The following is a 17,731-nucleotide window of genomic DNA, read 5'->3' as shown; positions in this document are numbered from 1 at the left end:
CTACACTATACAGGATTAAAACAAAATCAGCTTACCTCCTATCTTTAGACGGCTAGCGCAACAGGGGTAGGTGCCGCTCGGCCTGCGTACTCGTTGAACGAGAACGATCCTGACGTCACATTCACATAGTGGCTGACTTCCAGTGTTGCCGGAGCCTCGAGCGGCTAGTTTCGGTTTTGTTGGCCTCGCCTCAAACAAAACTTTGAGGTTTCAATATCTTTAAAACTACCCACAGTAACATGAAAAAAATTACACCTTGTAATTAAGGGACGCTGACTGGACTAAAAACAGTCATAATCCCAAAATGGAAAGTATGGACCGGAGTTACCCTTTAAACAAGTCAATTATTAAGTTATGGCAGCTGGATTGGGACACACAGATCGATAACTAACTCCACATTATTAAGCCCAACTTAGAAGTAAGGGAGAGTTCCTCCCATAAGGACCGCCGTTCGGAAGTCCTTTTGTGCCGCTTGAGAATTGGTCATTCTCGATTGACACACCTGCACTTGCTCTACGGTGAAGATGTCAAGCTCTGTGAAAAGTGTGAGAAAGTGTTAACTGCCCTTCACATCCTTTGGAATTGTAGATTTCTTGATCATCAACGCCGAAGATAGTTTCCTTAACTTTTCAGAAACCACCTTCCATTTCATCCTTATTTTTTGCTTGGTGATAGACCTTTGGTACCATTTGCTCGCGTTTTAAGTTTCCTACATGCAATTTGCTTTTTGCACCTGATATAGGTAGACAAGTAAGTTTAGATGTAACTGCATGCTAGGCTTTTTAAGTTAACTTTCTTGGCGCAATATGGCCACAGTCGCTCTTGCGCCATTGAACCCCAATCATCATCACGCGGTTGGTACATACTTGGATAAAAACAACTTGAGGAAGAAGTTTTCACTAGAGCTCGTTGATAGTCAGCCGTCTCATCTCATCTCCTGTTTTCTTTCTATGTTTTTTCTTAAGTTCAGGCTGTTTTAGTCCATGCTTTCATTTTTCTATTTTTGGTTGAGAGGCAAGGTGTCTCCGGCGCTGTGTTTTTTCTTTTTCACAACGACCAACTAGCTCAGTTCTCGACTCGCTGTAAGCACCTCTCGCCGTAAGCAGAACCGCAGAGTGCCACAGGAAACTAAGCGTCTGCGGCGTTCGTACGAGAGCGTAGGACGAAACCTACATCATTGCCCTGCGATGCTTCACTAGCTGACCTGCTGCCAGCGTTGCTCACCCGCTGTCGGGCTGCTAACTCGGCTGGTACAACATTTTTAATATTGGTTTTAATCGGGAATGCGACGTTGGTTCCACGTGATATTTTGGGTATGACCTTATTTTGATCTCCTAAAGCGATATCGGCCCCTTTTATAGAATCTATGTTTTGGGGGAGTTGCCCTTCTAAAGTAGTTCGTCAGGGACTGGAGCAAAGCCTATTTTTCGGGCAAGAAAACGGCGTGCCTGAGCACTGCTACCAGGACTGGTACTGACGCTCTGAATATCTTAAAAGCTGTCATCCTGGACACCAGACAGTACACCAAAAAGGGAAAATTTCAGATTGTGATAGAGCTTCATCATCGTTAGCAATACTGCGTCCGCGTTACTGATGCTGAAGTCCTTCCTCTTGTTCGACATGCGAGACTCCACATACAGGTCGCAAATGTTGTAGAATAACTTAAAATGGCACACAGGTTAGTGATACAAGGGCCGGTTTGTTTTTAACCCGTACAATCCCGAGCACTTGTTCTTTCTCAAGCTGTAGGGTATCAGCTTGGCTTCCAATGTCTTTCTTCGAGCTGTGAAGTTCAGCCTTGAAGAGCTGAAACACTAAAAACAACTCTGGTGTCAACAAGAATTATGTTGACGTGACTCTCATACTGGGCACGCAATGTTTACTCTCTCCCCTTTACAAAAATTGTTATACCTTTCTATAGAAAAGTTTAAGAAAAAGTCAATAGAGGATATAGAATGTCAACAGCTTGTCTCTTGCTATTAAATGTCAACAGCTTCTCTACAGAAAAGCATCAGAGAAAGTCTGTTGACATCCTATTGAAAATTGACCCACTTTTTTATTGAAAGTCAGCAGACTTTCTGTGATGCTTTTCTATTGAAAATCTCTTGAAAAGTCACGGTTGAATATTAAATGTCAACAGCTTTTCAAAAGAAAAGCGTAAAAAGTCTGTTGGCTTTTTATTGAATATTGGCCCACTTATTAATTGAAACTCAACAGACATTCTGTGATGCTTTTTGTTGAAAAGCTGTTGACATTCAATATTCCCTGTTGACTTTTTTTACAGCATTTCAAAAGAAAAGTACAGTGCTCAACGAAACGAAATGGGCCAGCGGAACGCGTGGCCTCCAGAACTTGCTGCGCCATCTACCGATAAAAGACGGGCTGCCTGGTGACGCGAGTCGCGCATGCGCAAAACTGATACGAGCGCTCAGCGGCTGTTCGCACACAGGCGCGCAACCCCCGATAATCTGCGCAGGCCATGATTTTGCGGAGTGACCACGTTTATTTTTCCTCAGAGACACTGTCGTGATGATGTGCATGAGTTTATCTTGCTTCAAATATATAAAAAAGAAAAGATAAAGCTTCATTTTTTATTCCATAAAAGATTGATGAGCCAGCGCGTCCGGCCTTTTGCAGCTATAATATATTAATGCAGAGTTTTATTTTTTCGTGGTTTTATTCAATTTTAGCGAGCGTCTGACAGTCATTAAAAAGCGTGTGCTGTGTCAACATAGTTTATTTGACATGTTACACAATGCTGCGCCTACCAGAAAAAAAATAATATAAGTAACGTGCTTGTTTTATTATCAGCACCTTACTCTAATATTTGCAGAACTCTCCATTGGCTTCACAAATAGCATTCATGCGACGCGGAAGGGATTCATAAAGATTCACCACCAACTCTGGACATTGCCGCAGCCTGTCCCATTCTTCCTTCACAGCATCCCATAGCTGGTCAGTCGTGACGGAGTGAAGTCCTCGCCGCGAAAGCTGGATCTTCATGTTTCCCCAGATGTTCTCGATGGGGTTCATGTCAGCCCCTTTTGGGGGCCATGGCATAACCGCCACTCCGCGTTCCTCTAGAAGGTCACGCACTCGATTTGACTGATGAACAGGACAAAGGTCATGTTGAAAAAAAAAAGCATCCGTCAGGGAAAGGTCCCTCAAGAACGTAAGGAATGAGCTCGTGCTCAATGACGTCGCAATACGTTTCGGAGTTAAGCCTCTGGATTCTTACAAGTGGACCAAGTCCTTCCGCTGACAATGCCCCCCAGACGTTAACGGTTTGTCGCCCACTCCTGCCCACACGCTGCAAGTAAGGGGCATCATACCTGAAACATCAAAATCACAAATTATAAGATCCGGCTTGTTAAAAATTGTCGTGTTGCTCAAAAGTAACATACCGTGCACCTCGCGGTCTCCAAACTTGTTTTCCTTGGTGCCAGTCAGTTGAGAAAGAGGACTCGTCGCTGAAAACAACGGTTTTCCACTCTTGAATCGTCCATGATGTCTTTTCCATGGCAAACCGCAGGCGGATATCTTTTTGTCGAGGAGTTAAAATTGGCTTCTTGCACGCAGCATAGCTCCTAATACCCGCTTCTGCAAGACGGCGTCGCACAAGTTGGTCACTGACATTCAGACCAAGTTCGCCTCGAATGTCACGGGCCGTAATAAAAGGCTGGTCGACTGCAGCCGCGACGATCCATCGATCTTCCTCATCGGTAGTGGACCTTGGGCGGACGTCGTGAGGAGCGTCATGGATGCGGCCGTTGTCGTCTCGAAACGCCGTGAAAATTCGGGCCACTGCGGTTCGGGTCCTTCCTGTCATCCGGGCGACTTCTCGTTGGGGCATTCCCGCGCGGCATAGGGCCACAATTCGCCAGCGTTCGTGAATTGGCACTCGCGACGGCATCTTCACGAATGGATACTGATGGCAGTGAACCGACAATTTATAGAAAAATAAATGTGAAGTGAAATGGCACTGTGCTTTTTATTAAAAGAAAAAAATATTGCCCTTTTGTTCCTTTTCTTTCATATTTGAGACAAGATAAAAGTATGCACAGGGCGTCAAACAGATCGCGATAAAACCACGCGGCGATTAAATAATAAAAAAAGGCTATCACTCTGCAGAGATTACCCATCGAGAGTTGTGCACAGCGTGGGAACAGCCGATGAGCGCTCGTATCAGCTTTGCACACCTCCGACTCGCGTCACCAGGCAGCCCGTCTTTTATCGGTAGATGGCGCAGCAAGTTCTAGAGGCCACGCGTTCCGCTGGCCCATTTCGTTTCGTTGAGCACTGTACCATCAGATGTTTTCTTGGCTCAATGGAAAAGTGACACGGAAGATATGAGATGGCAACTATTTTTCATTAGCTTTTCAATTTACTTTAGTGAATATTGTACCACGTTTCTTGGTTACTCGAGGCTATTCATATTGCACGTTTGCCTTTGACATTATGCCATTCATTAACCCTCTTCTGCTGCCTTTTGATCACATTGTATAATTAAAAAAAAATTTGAGATGGTTGTGATACGTCATTTGTGTACTTATAACTATTCCTGATGATTGAAATCGTGCCATTGGATTTCACTCAAGTTTATTAGTTCCAATACTACAAGTCTATTCTTTCGAGTCCTTTGACAGCATGTTGTTGTTTTTTTTTTACTTCGCGTCATCCACCTTGCACTGGCTGCAGACGTAGGCTGGGGAAGGAAAACGTTTTTGCTACAATCAGCCAGAATCAATACTTTTGTTGAGGAACCAAGGAATACGAAGGCAATTACGCTAGACAAATCGGTCGGTGCGACCTTTTCCTTTACTGTTCGTTTTTCAGACTGATAAAAATTACAAAATGCATGAGCTCCCGCCGCTTCTCTTCTTCCTCATCGCCCGGTTGCAACATCCTCCCCGAGCCTGAAGTTGACTTGGACGAATTTCCAGCAAATAAAGTTTCTGCGCGGGTCTCTTTATGAGCGTACCGTTTTGCTGTTTCACGAGACAGGCACGAACAATTCCGTCAGTTCCGGGGTACGTCTCTACGATTCTCCCCAGTTCCCAGAACAGCTTGGATGCTCGGTTATTTTCCACTATGACTACGTCGTCCACTTTCAGGGAGCAAGTATTGGTGACGAGATATTGATGAGCTGACCGCAACTCCAACAGGTACTCAGACCGCCAGCGTTTCCAAAAATGTTCCATGATTATTTTTCGATACTGGAACTGGCGAGCTGTTTCCTTCTGTGTCACGCATCCTGGGCGGTCGTTAGACAAGCTTGTTTCTGGTAGAACTGTCAAACTTTTCCCTATTAAGAAATGTGCTGGCGTGATGACTGAGGGGTCTCCTACTCCCGAGTAGAGATATGTCAGTGGTCTTAAGTTTACCATTGCTTCCACCTCAGCAAGGACAGTCGTCAGTGCTTCGAAGCATAGGCTGCTTCTGCCCAACACTTTCTTAAGTGCTGCCTTGACAGATCGAACGAGCCTCTCCCACCACCCGCCCCACCATGGAGCGGCCTCCACAATGAACTTCCAGTTGATTCTGTGTTCTGCAATGTATGATTTGAAAACTTCTTGCTCCAGTGCACCCAATGCCTTCTGGATGTCTTTTGATGCTTTCTTGAAGGCTAGTGCATTATCAGAATATATGTCCAGTGGTATGCCTCTTCTTGCTATAAAACGCCGGAATGCAAGCAAGAAAGCTTCAGCAGTGAGGCCCGTTGAGAGCTCGAGGTGAACTGCTCGCGTGGAGGCGCATGTGAAAAGTACGATGTACGCTTTGCTGCAGCTACCGTCGTTTCTTTTTGCGTACAGCGGCCCTGCGAAGTCGACTCCGGTTACCTCGAACGGCTTTGCCTTCTTGATTCGATCTGTCGGTAGCGGAGCTTGCTCAACAGCAGTTGGCCTCGCATTCAACCGTGAACATACGAGGCAACTTTTTATTACCTTCTTGGTCAGCTGCCTAGCACGTATTATCCAGTACCTCTCTCGTAGGTAACACATTGTGCTTGTTACTTCCCCGTGCATAACCTTACAATGAGCGTGCATCACAATTAGCTTGACAAAGTCATGGTCGTTCGGTAACAGGACTGGATGTTTCACATCGAGACTTTCCGTCAACCTCTGCAGTCGTCCTCCGACCCGCAGGATTTTGTTTTCGCCAAAGAGAGGATGATACTCTGCGAGTCTTACATTAACCTCTGTCATATTTTTCTCGCGGAGCATAATATCCGTCTGAAACCTTTCGTTTTGTATCTGCCTGATCCAATACTGCTCTGCTTTGTCCAACTCTGCCGCAATTAATCCACCTCGTATTTTGTCATTTCTCTTCTGTGCGTTGTTAGCGAACCTGATGACCCAGGCAGTGATCCTCAGAACCTTCTGGTAATTCTCGTAACTTCCGGTGTCGAACAATGATGGAACTTCTTGGCCTTTCTCCAACAGCACATGTGTCTCTTCTTTTACTTCGAGTTGAGGCGTGTCTTCCAAGAACACTGAAGATTCAGGACATTCTGAAGGTTCTTGACTCAGCCAACTCGGCCCTTTCCACCAAAGAGAGTTAGCACGAAGCTCCTGAACGCCTAGTCCTCTGGTCAAGAGATCCGCCGGATTCTCTTGACCGGGGCAGTGCCTCCAGTGGTCCGGGGATGTCATGACGCGTATCTCTGCCACCCTGTTTTTTACAAATGGCTTCCATTTTTCAGGGACTCCTCTCACCCAACTGAGGGCAACCGTTGAGTCAGTCCACATAATGTAATCAAGTTCCACGTCATAATAAGACTGTTTTATGTATCGTAGGAGTCTGGCTCCAATATTCGGCCCCATCAGCTTCAACCTAGGCAGTGATAAAGGTTTTATCGGTGCCACTCTTGTCTTCGCAACAACTAACATGGTAGCTGTTTCTCCTTGGTCATCGGCTGTTCTAAAGTACGCACAAGATCCGTAGGCTTTCGTGCTTGCATCTACGAAGACGTGTAGCTGTACTTTGTTGGCTCCTGCCTGGATGCCTCGCTTGACATGTCTTGGTATACTTAACGAGTGCAGTTGAACAAGGTCCGCCGTCCGAGCGTGCCATTCAGTGATCAAATCAGCGGGGAGTTCTTCATCCCAGCTGATTCCCAATGTCCACAGCTTCTGAAATAGCAGCTTAGCTGTTAGGACGAAGGGCGCGATCAATCCAAGAGGATCGAATACTCTTGAGGCTGCCTTGAGGATGAACCGTTTAGTGTCCACATTTGCTGAGAGGAATTCAAGCAAAGCTTCAACTTTGTAAATAAAGCAGTCCCCTTCGTGATCCCACATCATTCCAAGTACCTTGGAGGTTGGTGAAGGTGAGAGGCTTTTTTCTTCGGTCATAAATGTTGGCTCCTCCTTGTTGAACTGCTCCTGCAGTTGCTCATTGTTCGCAGTCCATTTCCGGAGTGTCATTCCTGCCTGTCTCATGACGTTCCTGGAAGTGTGGTAGAGCCTCACGGCATCCTCAATATCGTCGGCTCCGAGCAGTAGATCATCAACGTAGAAAGATGTCCTGAGTTTCTCTGCTAATTGTGGGTCTTCGCAGACCAACTTCAAGTGCTGTTGTATTGTAGCTGTGAGCATGAATGGACTAGACGTGGATCCGAAAGGAACCCGAGTCATCCTCCACTCTTGAATTTCTTCCTTGTTGAAAGGGAAACTTGGCTCCTCAGCAAACCAAAGAAATCTACAAGCATCACGATCATCTTCACGGATGGCAATTTGTAAAAACGCTTTCTTAATGTCGGTGGTCATTGCAACTGAGTACCATCTAAACCGAAGCAGGACCTGCAGAAGCTCGGGGTTCAAGTTGGGTCCTGTTACTAGGCACTCATTCAACGACCTGCACCCTTTGGCATGAGAAGATGCGTCGAAGACGATCCTTAACTTTGTTGTTGTTGCATCTTCACGTATTACTTCTTTATGCGGCATGTAATACATGACCTGCGCGCTGTCGCTTTCCTTTCTGCTCTTTATCACTTCTGCATGCCCATCACGCAAATACTGTCTCATTGCATGATCATACCGCTTGAGTAATCCCTCCTTTCGTGAGATTCTTCTCAACAAGCTCCCTAGACGTAAAATGGCAACTTCCCAGTTGTTTGCCAGCATATCAAAAGTGTCTTCTTTCCACGGCAGAGCCACTTCGTATAGTCCGTTTTTCTTAATGATGTTTTGCTCAAAGTGTGTAATGGTGTCTGCATCAGTGTCTCCGAGCTCACTGTCGGCAACTCCCATTCTGTCTAACTCCCAGAAGGGCTGTAGCGCCTCTTCCACTTGGGTTTCCTTTGTCTTCGCTTGTAGGACACATATCATCAGACTTGAATCCCATTGGAGCCTTCCCACCTGTCTTGAAGGGCCTTGCAGCGTCCAGCCCATCTTTGTGTTGATCGCTACCAATCCGTCCACATCTGCGCACCTGATCACGTCTCCTGTGCAGAACTTCCACAACTGGTCGGATCCAATCAACAGACTTTTTTCAGGAACTGTTTTTACACCTGGGAAAATTACGTCGTCTGCCAAATTCTTACTGCTTTCTCGCAGAAATCGCACAAACGGGATGTCCGTTGTTGGCGTAGATACGTCCTGGCAAATGACCGGGATGGAAATTGCTTCAAAGGTTATTTCTGTATTGTCAAATTGACTTTTGAGCTTTACCTCCACAACGGGACTGCGCTCTATAACCTTCGAAGCATTACTGGCGAAAGTGTTGAGTGCTATCTTTGTTCTCCGCAGGACTTTCAGCCCTAGGCGTTGCGCTACCTCTTCTTTTATAAATGTGCGCTGACTGCCACCGTCGATTATTCCCTTGACATAGCAGCTGCCAGCGTTGGTCACTAAAAATGCCTTGAACGTCTGGAGATATATGCCGTCACTAAACTTCTTTTCTGAGCGCGCGCCCGCGCTGGATGCAGACACGCAAATCGTATCGTTACCTTGGGGCGAACGTTCCTTCATCCGCCTAACAAACTCAGGATCGCACATTGTGGTTGCATGTCTGGCTCTGCAAACTGCGCAACTGAGGTTTTTTCTGCAATCTCGTGCTCGGTGACCTTTTAATGTGCATCGGAAACATCTGCAGTCTTTTGATAACATACTTAATTTTTCCTCTCTCTGTTTGCTGCAATCAAAAGATGGCGTGGTGTGCTTCTTTGAATGGCAGAAAAAACACTGAGAATGTGTAGCATTTGTTGCGTTATGAAAAGCTGATGCTGATGCAAACGACTTTACCTTTGTCTCGTGTTTACCTCGAGCATCCTCAAGGCTACTTCTTTCTCCTCTTTCTACTTCCACACGCAGGAAGCGAAGCATTCCATTCAATTCGGTCACTGACTCCGACGTAGTATCCGCTGACCTTGAAGTTCCAGCCGCCGATCCGTCTCCTTGGTCTTGAGCCGCTGCGTTGGTGAAAGCGGTGTTGTTGACTTGCCGGTGATACTCCACTGTAACCTCGTAAGGCAACGCCCTGACAAGAATGTCACAGAGCACGGCTGAAAAACTTGACGTGGGAACATTCAAAGAGTTTAGACACCGAACGTTGAGTTGTGTGGTGTCATACAGGTTTCTCAACCCTCTCACGTCATTAGCTGAAGCATCGTGCGGTAGATTTCTGAGGGCATTCAGATGCTGCCGCTCTATTCTCCTCTTCTCTCCAAACCTCTGTTGCAAGATGGTGATCGCTTCGGCATAGCATATTTCTGTTGTTGGTAGCCCGGCAATCGCCGCAGCAGCATCTCCCGTTAGACACCGACGAAGGTAGTGGAACTTATCGGTGGTTGTTAAAGTTGCATTGGTATGGATGGCTCCACCAAACTGCTCCCAGAATGTGAGCCAGTTGCTTTGCTCTCCATCGAAGGTAGATAGCTCCAGCTTCGGAAGCTTTGGTCCACGTCTCGCTGCGTTGTCTTGAATGCCGGTTTGGTTTCCGGTGCTCGCCGCCGAAGCTATTATTCTCTGCGATTGTAGGGACTCAATCTTGGTCTCGAACTCGCTGATCACCATGACGGCTTCGTCTTGGTATTCTGCAGTGGCGGTGCACTCACTTTCCAGCTCTTGGATTGGAATTAGCGGCTCTATCTCACCGTCAAGTAGTCGGAGCTCTGCATTGCTGGTAGTGAGTCTGTCCTTGATCGAACGCACTCTTGTTAGGTCGGGGCTGGGATCCTGGAGAATCCGATTGGCGTCGTTCATTATCCTAGTGTTCTGTGCCCGCCGAGCCGACCGCCTAGCCTTCAGCCTCTCCATTGACTATTCGTATTTACGAGGCCGTACGGTCGCCTGCCAAGGTTCCGTCGCTGTTCTTTTCCCAGTGGTCTGCTCCCGCCAAGGAACTGCTGAATTCCGTTGCAGCTGCAGGATTGAAATTCCCTGCGGCGTGTAGCTTGGGCCCTTGTGAAGCGGGACACTCCCGGGTTTCGGCACCATATGTTGAGGAACCAAGGAATACGAAGGCAATTACGCTAGACAAATCGGTCGGTGCGACCTTTTCCTTTACTGTTCGTTTTTCAGACTGATAAAAATTACAAAATGCATGAGCTCCCGCCGCTTCTCTTCTTCCTCATCGCCCGGTTGCAACAACTTTTTTCTAAGTGTGACATGACACCTATATATTACACTTATTAAAGCAGCGGCTAAGTAACTAAAAATATATTTATGCAGCAAAGCTGGTATTATCAATAAATGATTGATTACATTATACTAAAAAATATATAATTAGAGAACTAGGAAAATAGTAAGGAGATAACTGTTTTTAGAAATAAATGACAAATTTTAGACCATTTGGGGCAGAAAAAGTTAACAGTATTTATTTATTTATTTTGACCGGCCAACAAAGAGTGGGTCACTCAAAGCGTAAGTATAAGAGCTTTAGGTATCAGCAAAGTATAAGAACGAAACAAAATAAACTACACAAGTTTCTGGACTTACTGATGATGGCATTCTTTTCCTTGTCGATGCATTGCTTCGCGGGGATGTCTTTTCGAGCAGTGTGCAAGCCTTTTCATGTAGAGACTTTGTTCGCCTCTCCTCCACGGTGAAAACAATGCGCACCAAGTGCCGGGCAAACTTGTGTGGTTGGAATTCATAGTTTTTGTTGATTGTGGCCAGCAGTGTTGCAGTAACAGCTTTATGCGTGTTACCCACCAGAAAGAAATTGATTTGTGTGTGTGGATACTAAGGCCGCGCGATGCTTCTCTTCACGCTTGGTCGTTTCTGTACCACATCGCTCGCTTGTATTTGTGGACCGAGGCACAGAAATGAACACAAATTTTAAGCAAACTGCAAGAGTCCATACATTCGTGAAATAGCTTATTAGTGAAGTTGAAAGTACCGGTCGTGGTGATAATTTTCTCGTCGTAAACTTCTGCACGAGTTCGGCCGTCTCCACGCCACCAACAGTAGTAAGTTCGGTCGGCATCGAAATCGTTTACACTTTCGGGTTGGAAGTCCTTTATGGAAGAATTCAGCAGTTTTCTTAAAGCCATCCAGGACATACTTGACTCAGACGATATACATGATCAGCTCGGGTGCGGCAATAGAAACAGGACAGCGAATATGACAAACAAAATCATGAATGTACACAAAGTGAGGAAATGGGAATCCGGGTGACTCGGATCTCGGGAAAGAGGCGCGCATTATAATCTAGTAGTGGAGTAACTCGGTAACTCGCCCTTCCTGGTTACTACAGTAAACATAAATATGTATTTCAGGTATAATTTTTTATTCTGATATATTTGAACTGATAAATAAACATGAAATATGTTCCAACGCCTACAACGCTTTTGGCAATAAAGCACACATCCAGCCGTGACGCACCTGCGCACCGCGGGTGGCGCTAGCGCGCTGGGACAGCTCTCCGGAGTTACGTTAATGACGAGTTGTGCCTGAAGCCACCGCACAAGTACTATGCACAAGTGCATGTGTTGATGTTTGTGCTGGACTTGCAATCATGTTATTTTTATGTCTACACATGCGGTGAGCACGATTCCACTGTGTTCGTTCCCAGGAACGACAAGTTTTTGAGCAATGCGATTCCCTCTCTAGAACGGTTTTATTTCAGCTGGTACTGCTAGTCCTTGCACAAAAGTACCAGCTCTAAGCATGTCAGTACAAGTGATGTAAAAGACAGAACAATAAAGTACTGCATTCAATTCACTGCAGACAATATGACTCGCGACAACGTTCCATGTGTTTTTTTGCATACTTGCCGGTCTTTTTAGGAAGTGGTGGTTTAGAACTACGCTGAAATGTAAAGTCCAGTACACAAAATATAATCTTGCAATCAGAATGTTTAGTTTTCTGCTAAAGTGTGTTATTTTTATTTGCTGTTGTTTTATTCTCATTGGCATAAACAATGCTCCTTATAAAACGTGCTCCGATTTGACACTTTCATTATAGAATAGAACCACAAGGGCATGGAAAATACACTCGTTGCTATCAATCATCTTTGCATCTCGTAAAAAAGGTGTTAGCCATCTTTTACGGCAGGACATCACATATCATACAGAAACACTTAACTCAATCTCTGGCGCAGAATTCGGTTGCGGATAAGAAGCCTACGCTGGTACCCAGGAAGAGCCAACCCCACGAGAGAAATTGGAGCTCTGTACCTAGCCTCGCCATGCGTCTGAATGTACCTACATTTGCTGCCATTTATTCCTTTGGCTTGATAATGGCAGGTTGCAAATTTGCCAGCGTACAGCACATGTTGAAGCGTAATCCATCGGGGGGATCAGAGTAATGGGCACCGTTGTCCCGAGTATATTAATTCGCTGTATCATTCGCTCAACGTGAATTCGGACCTGGGCAAAGTAGTGTGTCGCACACTTCTGGCTCACTGAACTGCCCATGCACCGATAAAAAAGGCGGCATCACGAGCACCGCATCAGTGTCTGCCAGACTTTCCCTGATACCCGGAAAACATTTGTCAGCCAGTATTACGTCCCCGGGCTGCACAATGTTTCAGAACCTAGAGTCCACCGTAAAATGGATGTCGGAGCATCGGCCTCCGTACGCCATTGAACGGAAACAAATAGCCCCATTAGGGGTATAGCAACCAGAAACTTAAGAGTGTAGCCACTCACGTAGCTCGAGTACAGCACGCGCTGCTGGCCTACACTATTCGGCGTCTCTGTTCTCACTTCGTTGGAATCAATATTCATTTTGAATTTAAGGTAGTGGGCTTCAATACACTCTGGCAACATAGCCCCAGTGATGTGATTGCTGCGCCAATTGCGCCAAACTGCGCCAAGGGGCTAACCCTGCCACATCCTGCTACATTTCGCCAAAATATGGCTAATCTGCGCCAAGCCTGCGCCAAAGGACCAATTTTGGTCGCCTTTCAAAAACGGAACTAAACTGAAAACCGCAAGTGAGCATGCGTGAGCTTGGTGGCACAAAAGACGCCGCCGGACACAAAGTACCCTACATCAATTGCTATTCGGTCTTGCATGATTTTTCCCGTCGTCTCGCGTTTCGCGCTCTCGTCGTCTGGGAAATCTCATCCCGCGTCTTTTTTTTTTTTCTTTTCTTTTTCTTTTTTTTTAAATATTTTTTGCGAGAGTTAAAGGGATTGTCCGGTCGAAACCGGAAGTACTTAAGTTCTTGCGCTCGTTACGTCGAGGGAGCCTTCATGTAGACTAACATCATTTTTATTTTGATATATGATCTCCCGTTATTAATTAAACCTTTCATGAGCCTATGTACGAAACTGCACCCCGAATTTCGCCAGTGTCAATGGCTGACATCCGTAGGTGCTGCGTGACGTCACAAAACGCAAAGGTTTGTCGGATGGTCGGGATAACAAGCGTTGGTCGATGGATGTCTTGTATTTTGTTTCGAATTATATAGTCGCCAAGGCTACCCTACTTAAATACGGTTCTTTTAACGCAGTTCCCAAGCATGTGCGAAAAAAGTCACGCCTTTTAGCAGCAAATTACTCGCAGACAGCCACAAGCTTCGAGCAAACGTATATGCCGTTTCGAGCAAACACAACTGCGACGGCCACCGATCGAACTAGGGGCGCTTGCAAAGCAGAGGATGCAGATTTCGCCTCTGAAGCGGCACCTAAGTACACGAAGCGGCCTCTGGGTACACATGTGAGCGGATCCACTGGATCGGTGATGAGGCTGCGGATCGTTCCCTCAGAGGTGATGTCCGCGGGTCGGACACAAACGGCGAATCGTTCAAATGCATGTTGTCACTTGACTTGGAGAAGCTTGGTGAATCGTAGTCACGCTCCACTTTCACAAGCGGGTCAAACAGAATCGGGCTGCACGCGTGCTAAATACAGCTTAAGGCCCGTTCACACTCTTGCGACTGCTTGCGACCTCTTAAACCTGGGTTCCTTAAAACTTCTTAAACCAGAGAACACACTGGCGCCATCTATTGGGAAGCAGTGTAAACTCGGCGGTCCGGCATATTTTTTTTTTTATTTCTCGAGCAATATCCTTTCTTTTTTGGCTCGAAAAACTTTTGTCAATGTTATAAACGAGCCTTTCTATGGGTATTACGCACTATTGACCTCGAAAATCCCGCAAAACCTTCGCTTTTGTGAAATGCAGTTCTAGGGTCACCGCATAGATGGCGCCACAATGTCAGTGTGTTCCCTCATTCTAGAAACATTTAAGAAGTAAAGGCCCGTTCACACTCTTGCGACCGAGTACGACTGAGAGAGACGAGATCTCTTAAAACTTCTTAAATGTTTTTAGAACGAGGGAACACACTGGCATTGTGGCGCCATCTATGCGGTGAGCCTGGAACTGCATTTCACAAGAGCGAAGGTTTTGCAGGATTTCCGAGGTCAAATGTGCGTAATACCCATAGAAAGGCTCGGCTATAACATTGACAAAAGTTTTTCGAGCCAAGAAAGAAAGGATAATGCGCGAGAAATAAAAAAAAATATGCCGGACCGCCGAGTTTACACTGCTTCCCAATAGATGGCGCCAGTGTGTTCTCTGGTTTAAGAAGTTTTAAGGAACCCACGTTTAAGAGGTCGCAAGAGTGTGAACGGGCCTTAAGAGATCTCGTCTCTCTCAGTCGTACTCGGTCGCAAGAGTGTGTACGGGCCTTTATGGTATCGTTTCCAGATGTTTGGTTTCGGTATCGCTGCATAATCAAATTGATTGATCCGATTTGGGTGAGGAGTGGATGGACGTAGTTTAATATCGTTGGCACAGCATCACACGTATACCTCAGCGAGCCTCCTGTCCGCTTAGAGCTCAGCTCGTTGCTCTCTTCTGTGAGATGATTGCTGCATAAGCGGGATCTCGATCTTGACAGGAACCTAGTCCCTACGCACGGCGACGATCCACTTCGCTCGACACTGCACATCTCGCGGAAAAGTGTGACACGTCATGTCTTGGCTTGCATGTGCTGCCCGGTGGTTGTGGCACCCAACCGCGCAACAAAAATCTCACCCAACTACGAAAAAAGTCGAGCACAACAACAAAAACGAAGCACGCTGAGGCAGACGAAAATGCTCGCTTTGTGTTTTATGACGTCAGAGCTTCAATGTTGCCAACAAAAACAGCGTTTACGCTAGAATGCGATTAAAGCAGCATAAATTCAATTACTCACGCAGAGGGACATATAAAATTCAGATATTGCGCGTACGATCCGTCTCGAGGCAATAACAATGATATTCAATTGTTTTCTCGGATACAAAATTTGACCGGACAATCCCTTTAAGGTACGTTTATACTCAAACGTAACGTCGACGGGCGTGGCGCAGCCCGCACAGATACGGATTGGTCGCAGATATCGAGTTTCTGGTTGCCGGCCAATGAACGGCGCGCGTTCTGCGCTACGCTGCGTTCACTGCGCTCAACGTCGGAGTATAAACAGCCCTTTACTTGCGCGGCTAGAGTTACTTCGTGAGCTGAAGCGCTCGCGCGACCACCTTCGCCGTGATCGCGCGACGTCGTATGTGTCCGTCCCCACGTCGCTACAGATATGGCGCTTTCTAAACTGAAACGCATCGACATTCCTGCTCTTGTTTAAATCATACGCTGCTATAAAGATCCCTCCTTAACTCAATGACTGCTTGGCGAAGTTTTGATTACCTAGGTTTTTCTCGATAAGCTTTCTTTCGAGAGGGACCCCAGTACGTGAGAAATCTGCCGCGAAAGAAAGTTGATGACGAGAAGTGAGCTAAAGCAAAGAAGGCAATGTCTGCACGCTGAACCCGCACACCGCGCTTGTTTGTCTCGAGTTCAGTCGTTGCACAAATTTAAGCGCTCCAAGAACTTTTTTACCCTGATTCGATCGCAATGTCTTGCATCGATACGCTCAGGTTCTTTTTTTCTGTGTGTTTAGCCTGTACCTCGCCTGCCGGCCTGGCAAGCACGCTCCGCTGGACTGTTTATTGTCGTCTGCTGGACAGTTACATTTTGCATACTATTTTGGGAACCAGTTGGCGACGGAGCGGAGTGGCATGGTTTCGGTTTTGATTGAGCAGCCGTTGCTTCCGCGCGCGTGACGAAGCACGTGTAACTGCAAGCCTGCCGAAGTTGCCCTCACGAGGAGGTGAACATGATTGCACGAGAGGCACCAGCCGGGACGCTTGCAATCCATTGTTTTACATTTGCTTACTTTTTATAGAAATCTGCCACGTCTGGAACCAGTAAAACAATAGCAAGTTTTTTTTTTCTTTTTTTTTTTCGGAATTGCTCGGCATTGCCTACAGCAATGTATACTTGTGGGATGTCTCAGCAGCAAACACACAGGCAGTGAGTTCCGCCCCAACACGTCACATCACAACACAACACATAGTGCCCTTCGTTTGTCCAGCACTTAAAACAAATATTTATTTTTCTAAGAATATATTCTCCACAAGTCACTTTTTTAGCTTTGAAACACTGTCTTGGCTGCTCCAAAGGTCACATTTGCTGCTCCAAAACACTGTTTTGGCTGCTCCAATATGTGCTCCAAAATGGCTTAGACCAATCACATCACTGTAGCCCGCATAATGCTAAATGGAGGCCGAAAACTCCACCTCGCTGTCGCAGCAGTCAGCGTTGTTAGCACAGCTCGAAAGTGGCGTGATGCCGTTGTTCTGTCAACACTAAAAGTACACCAAGTGCAGTGTAGCTCAACCCGAGTTTCAGCTTCATTAGAAAGAAGAGCAGCCGGTTCCCCAGCGTCAAACACAGCACCGCTCGGGGACAAGGGGCAGCATGCTCAAAAACAAAGCAAATGCACTCATGCTTAAATTTCAAATGCCTTGTAACGAATCCTCTGAATGTTGGATGCCTTCATGACCTCCGAAGAAACTTGTCCTCTCAGCTGGACCTGAATATATGAAGATACCCATGGCCGGTGCTGTGTCCTAAAGTCGCAAACTTCGCGATGTGTGATTTGTGTGCAACCATCTCCACCTTCGAGGAAGCACGTGTAGGCTGCAAAGCCTCGACTGTAAGTACCGAGATCATCGGTCTGGATGTCCTTAAAGAGCATTTCCTATTTTGCGAATTTAGAGAGGCCAGCCATGAAACGTGCATTGTTTTGGTGCTGAAAGACAGGTGCTCTAAGGGAGCTAAGGCTCTATGTGTGCACTGCGGCGTGTGTTACAATCACCGTACTAATTTTGATCTGCCACAGAATTAGTCTTTCCGCTATTGGCAGTGAGTGGCTGTAACTAACATCCCGGATTCCCTGACCCCAACTGCGACGGCGCAGGTCAGTCGGCACATATTTTTTTATTATCCGACTAGCTCGGC

General features: G+C 46.4%; 1 protein-coding gene across 1 annotated transcript; it reads right to left on the bottom strand.

Annotated features, from left to right (window-relative positions):
* Positions 1-1,490: 1,490 nt before the first annotated feature.
* Positions 1,491-8,999, bottom strand: LOC121834419. Its single transcript, XM_042288107.1, has 3 exons — positions 8,041-8,999; positions 6,015-7,449; positions 1,491-1,661 (listed from the first exon to the last, which is right to left on the bottom strand). Exons 1-3 carry the CDS (start codon positions 8,997-8,999, stop codon positions 1,491-1,493), a joined length of 2,565 nt encoding a protein of 854 aa, XP_042144041.1.
* Between the last annotated feature and the right edge of the window lie 8,732 nt (positions 9,000-17,731).

Source organism: Ixodes scapularis, unplaced genomic scaffold (genome assembly GCF_016920785.2).
Source record: "Ixodes scapularis isolate PalLabHiFi unplaced genomic scaffold, ASM1692078v2 ptg001158l_1___fragment_1__unscaffolded, whole genome shotgun sequence".
NCBI lineage: Eukaryota > Metazoa > Arthropoda > Arachnida > Ixodida > Ixodidae > Ixodes > Ixodes scapularis.
Note: the sequence above shows the minus strand (reverse complement) of the source record. Positions and strands in the feature narration are given on the sequence as shown.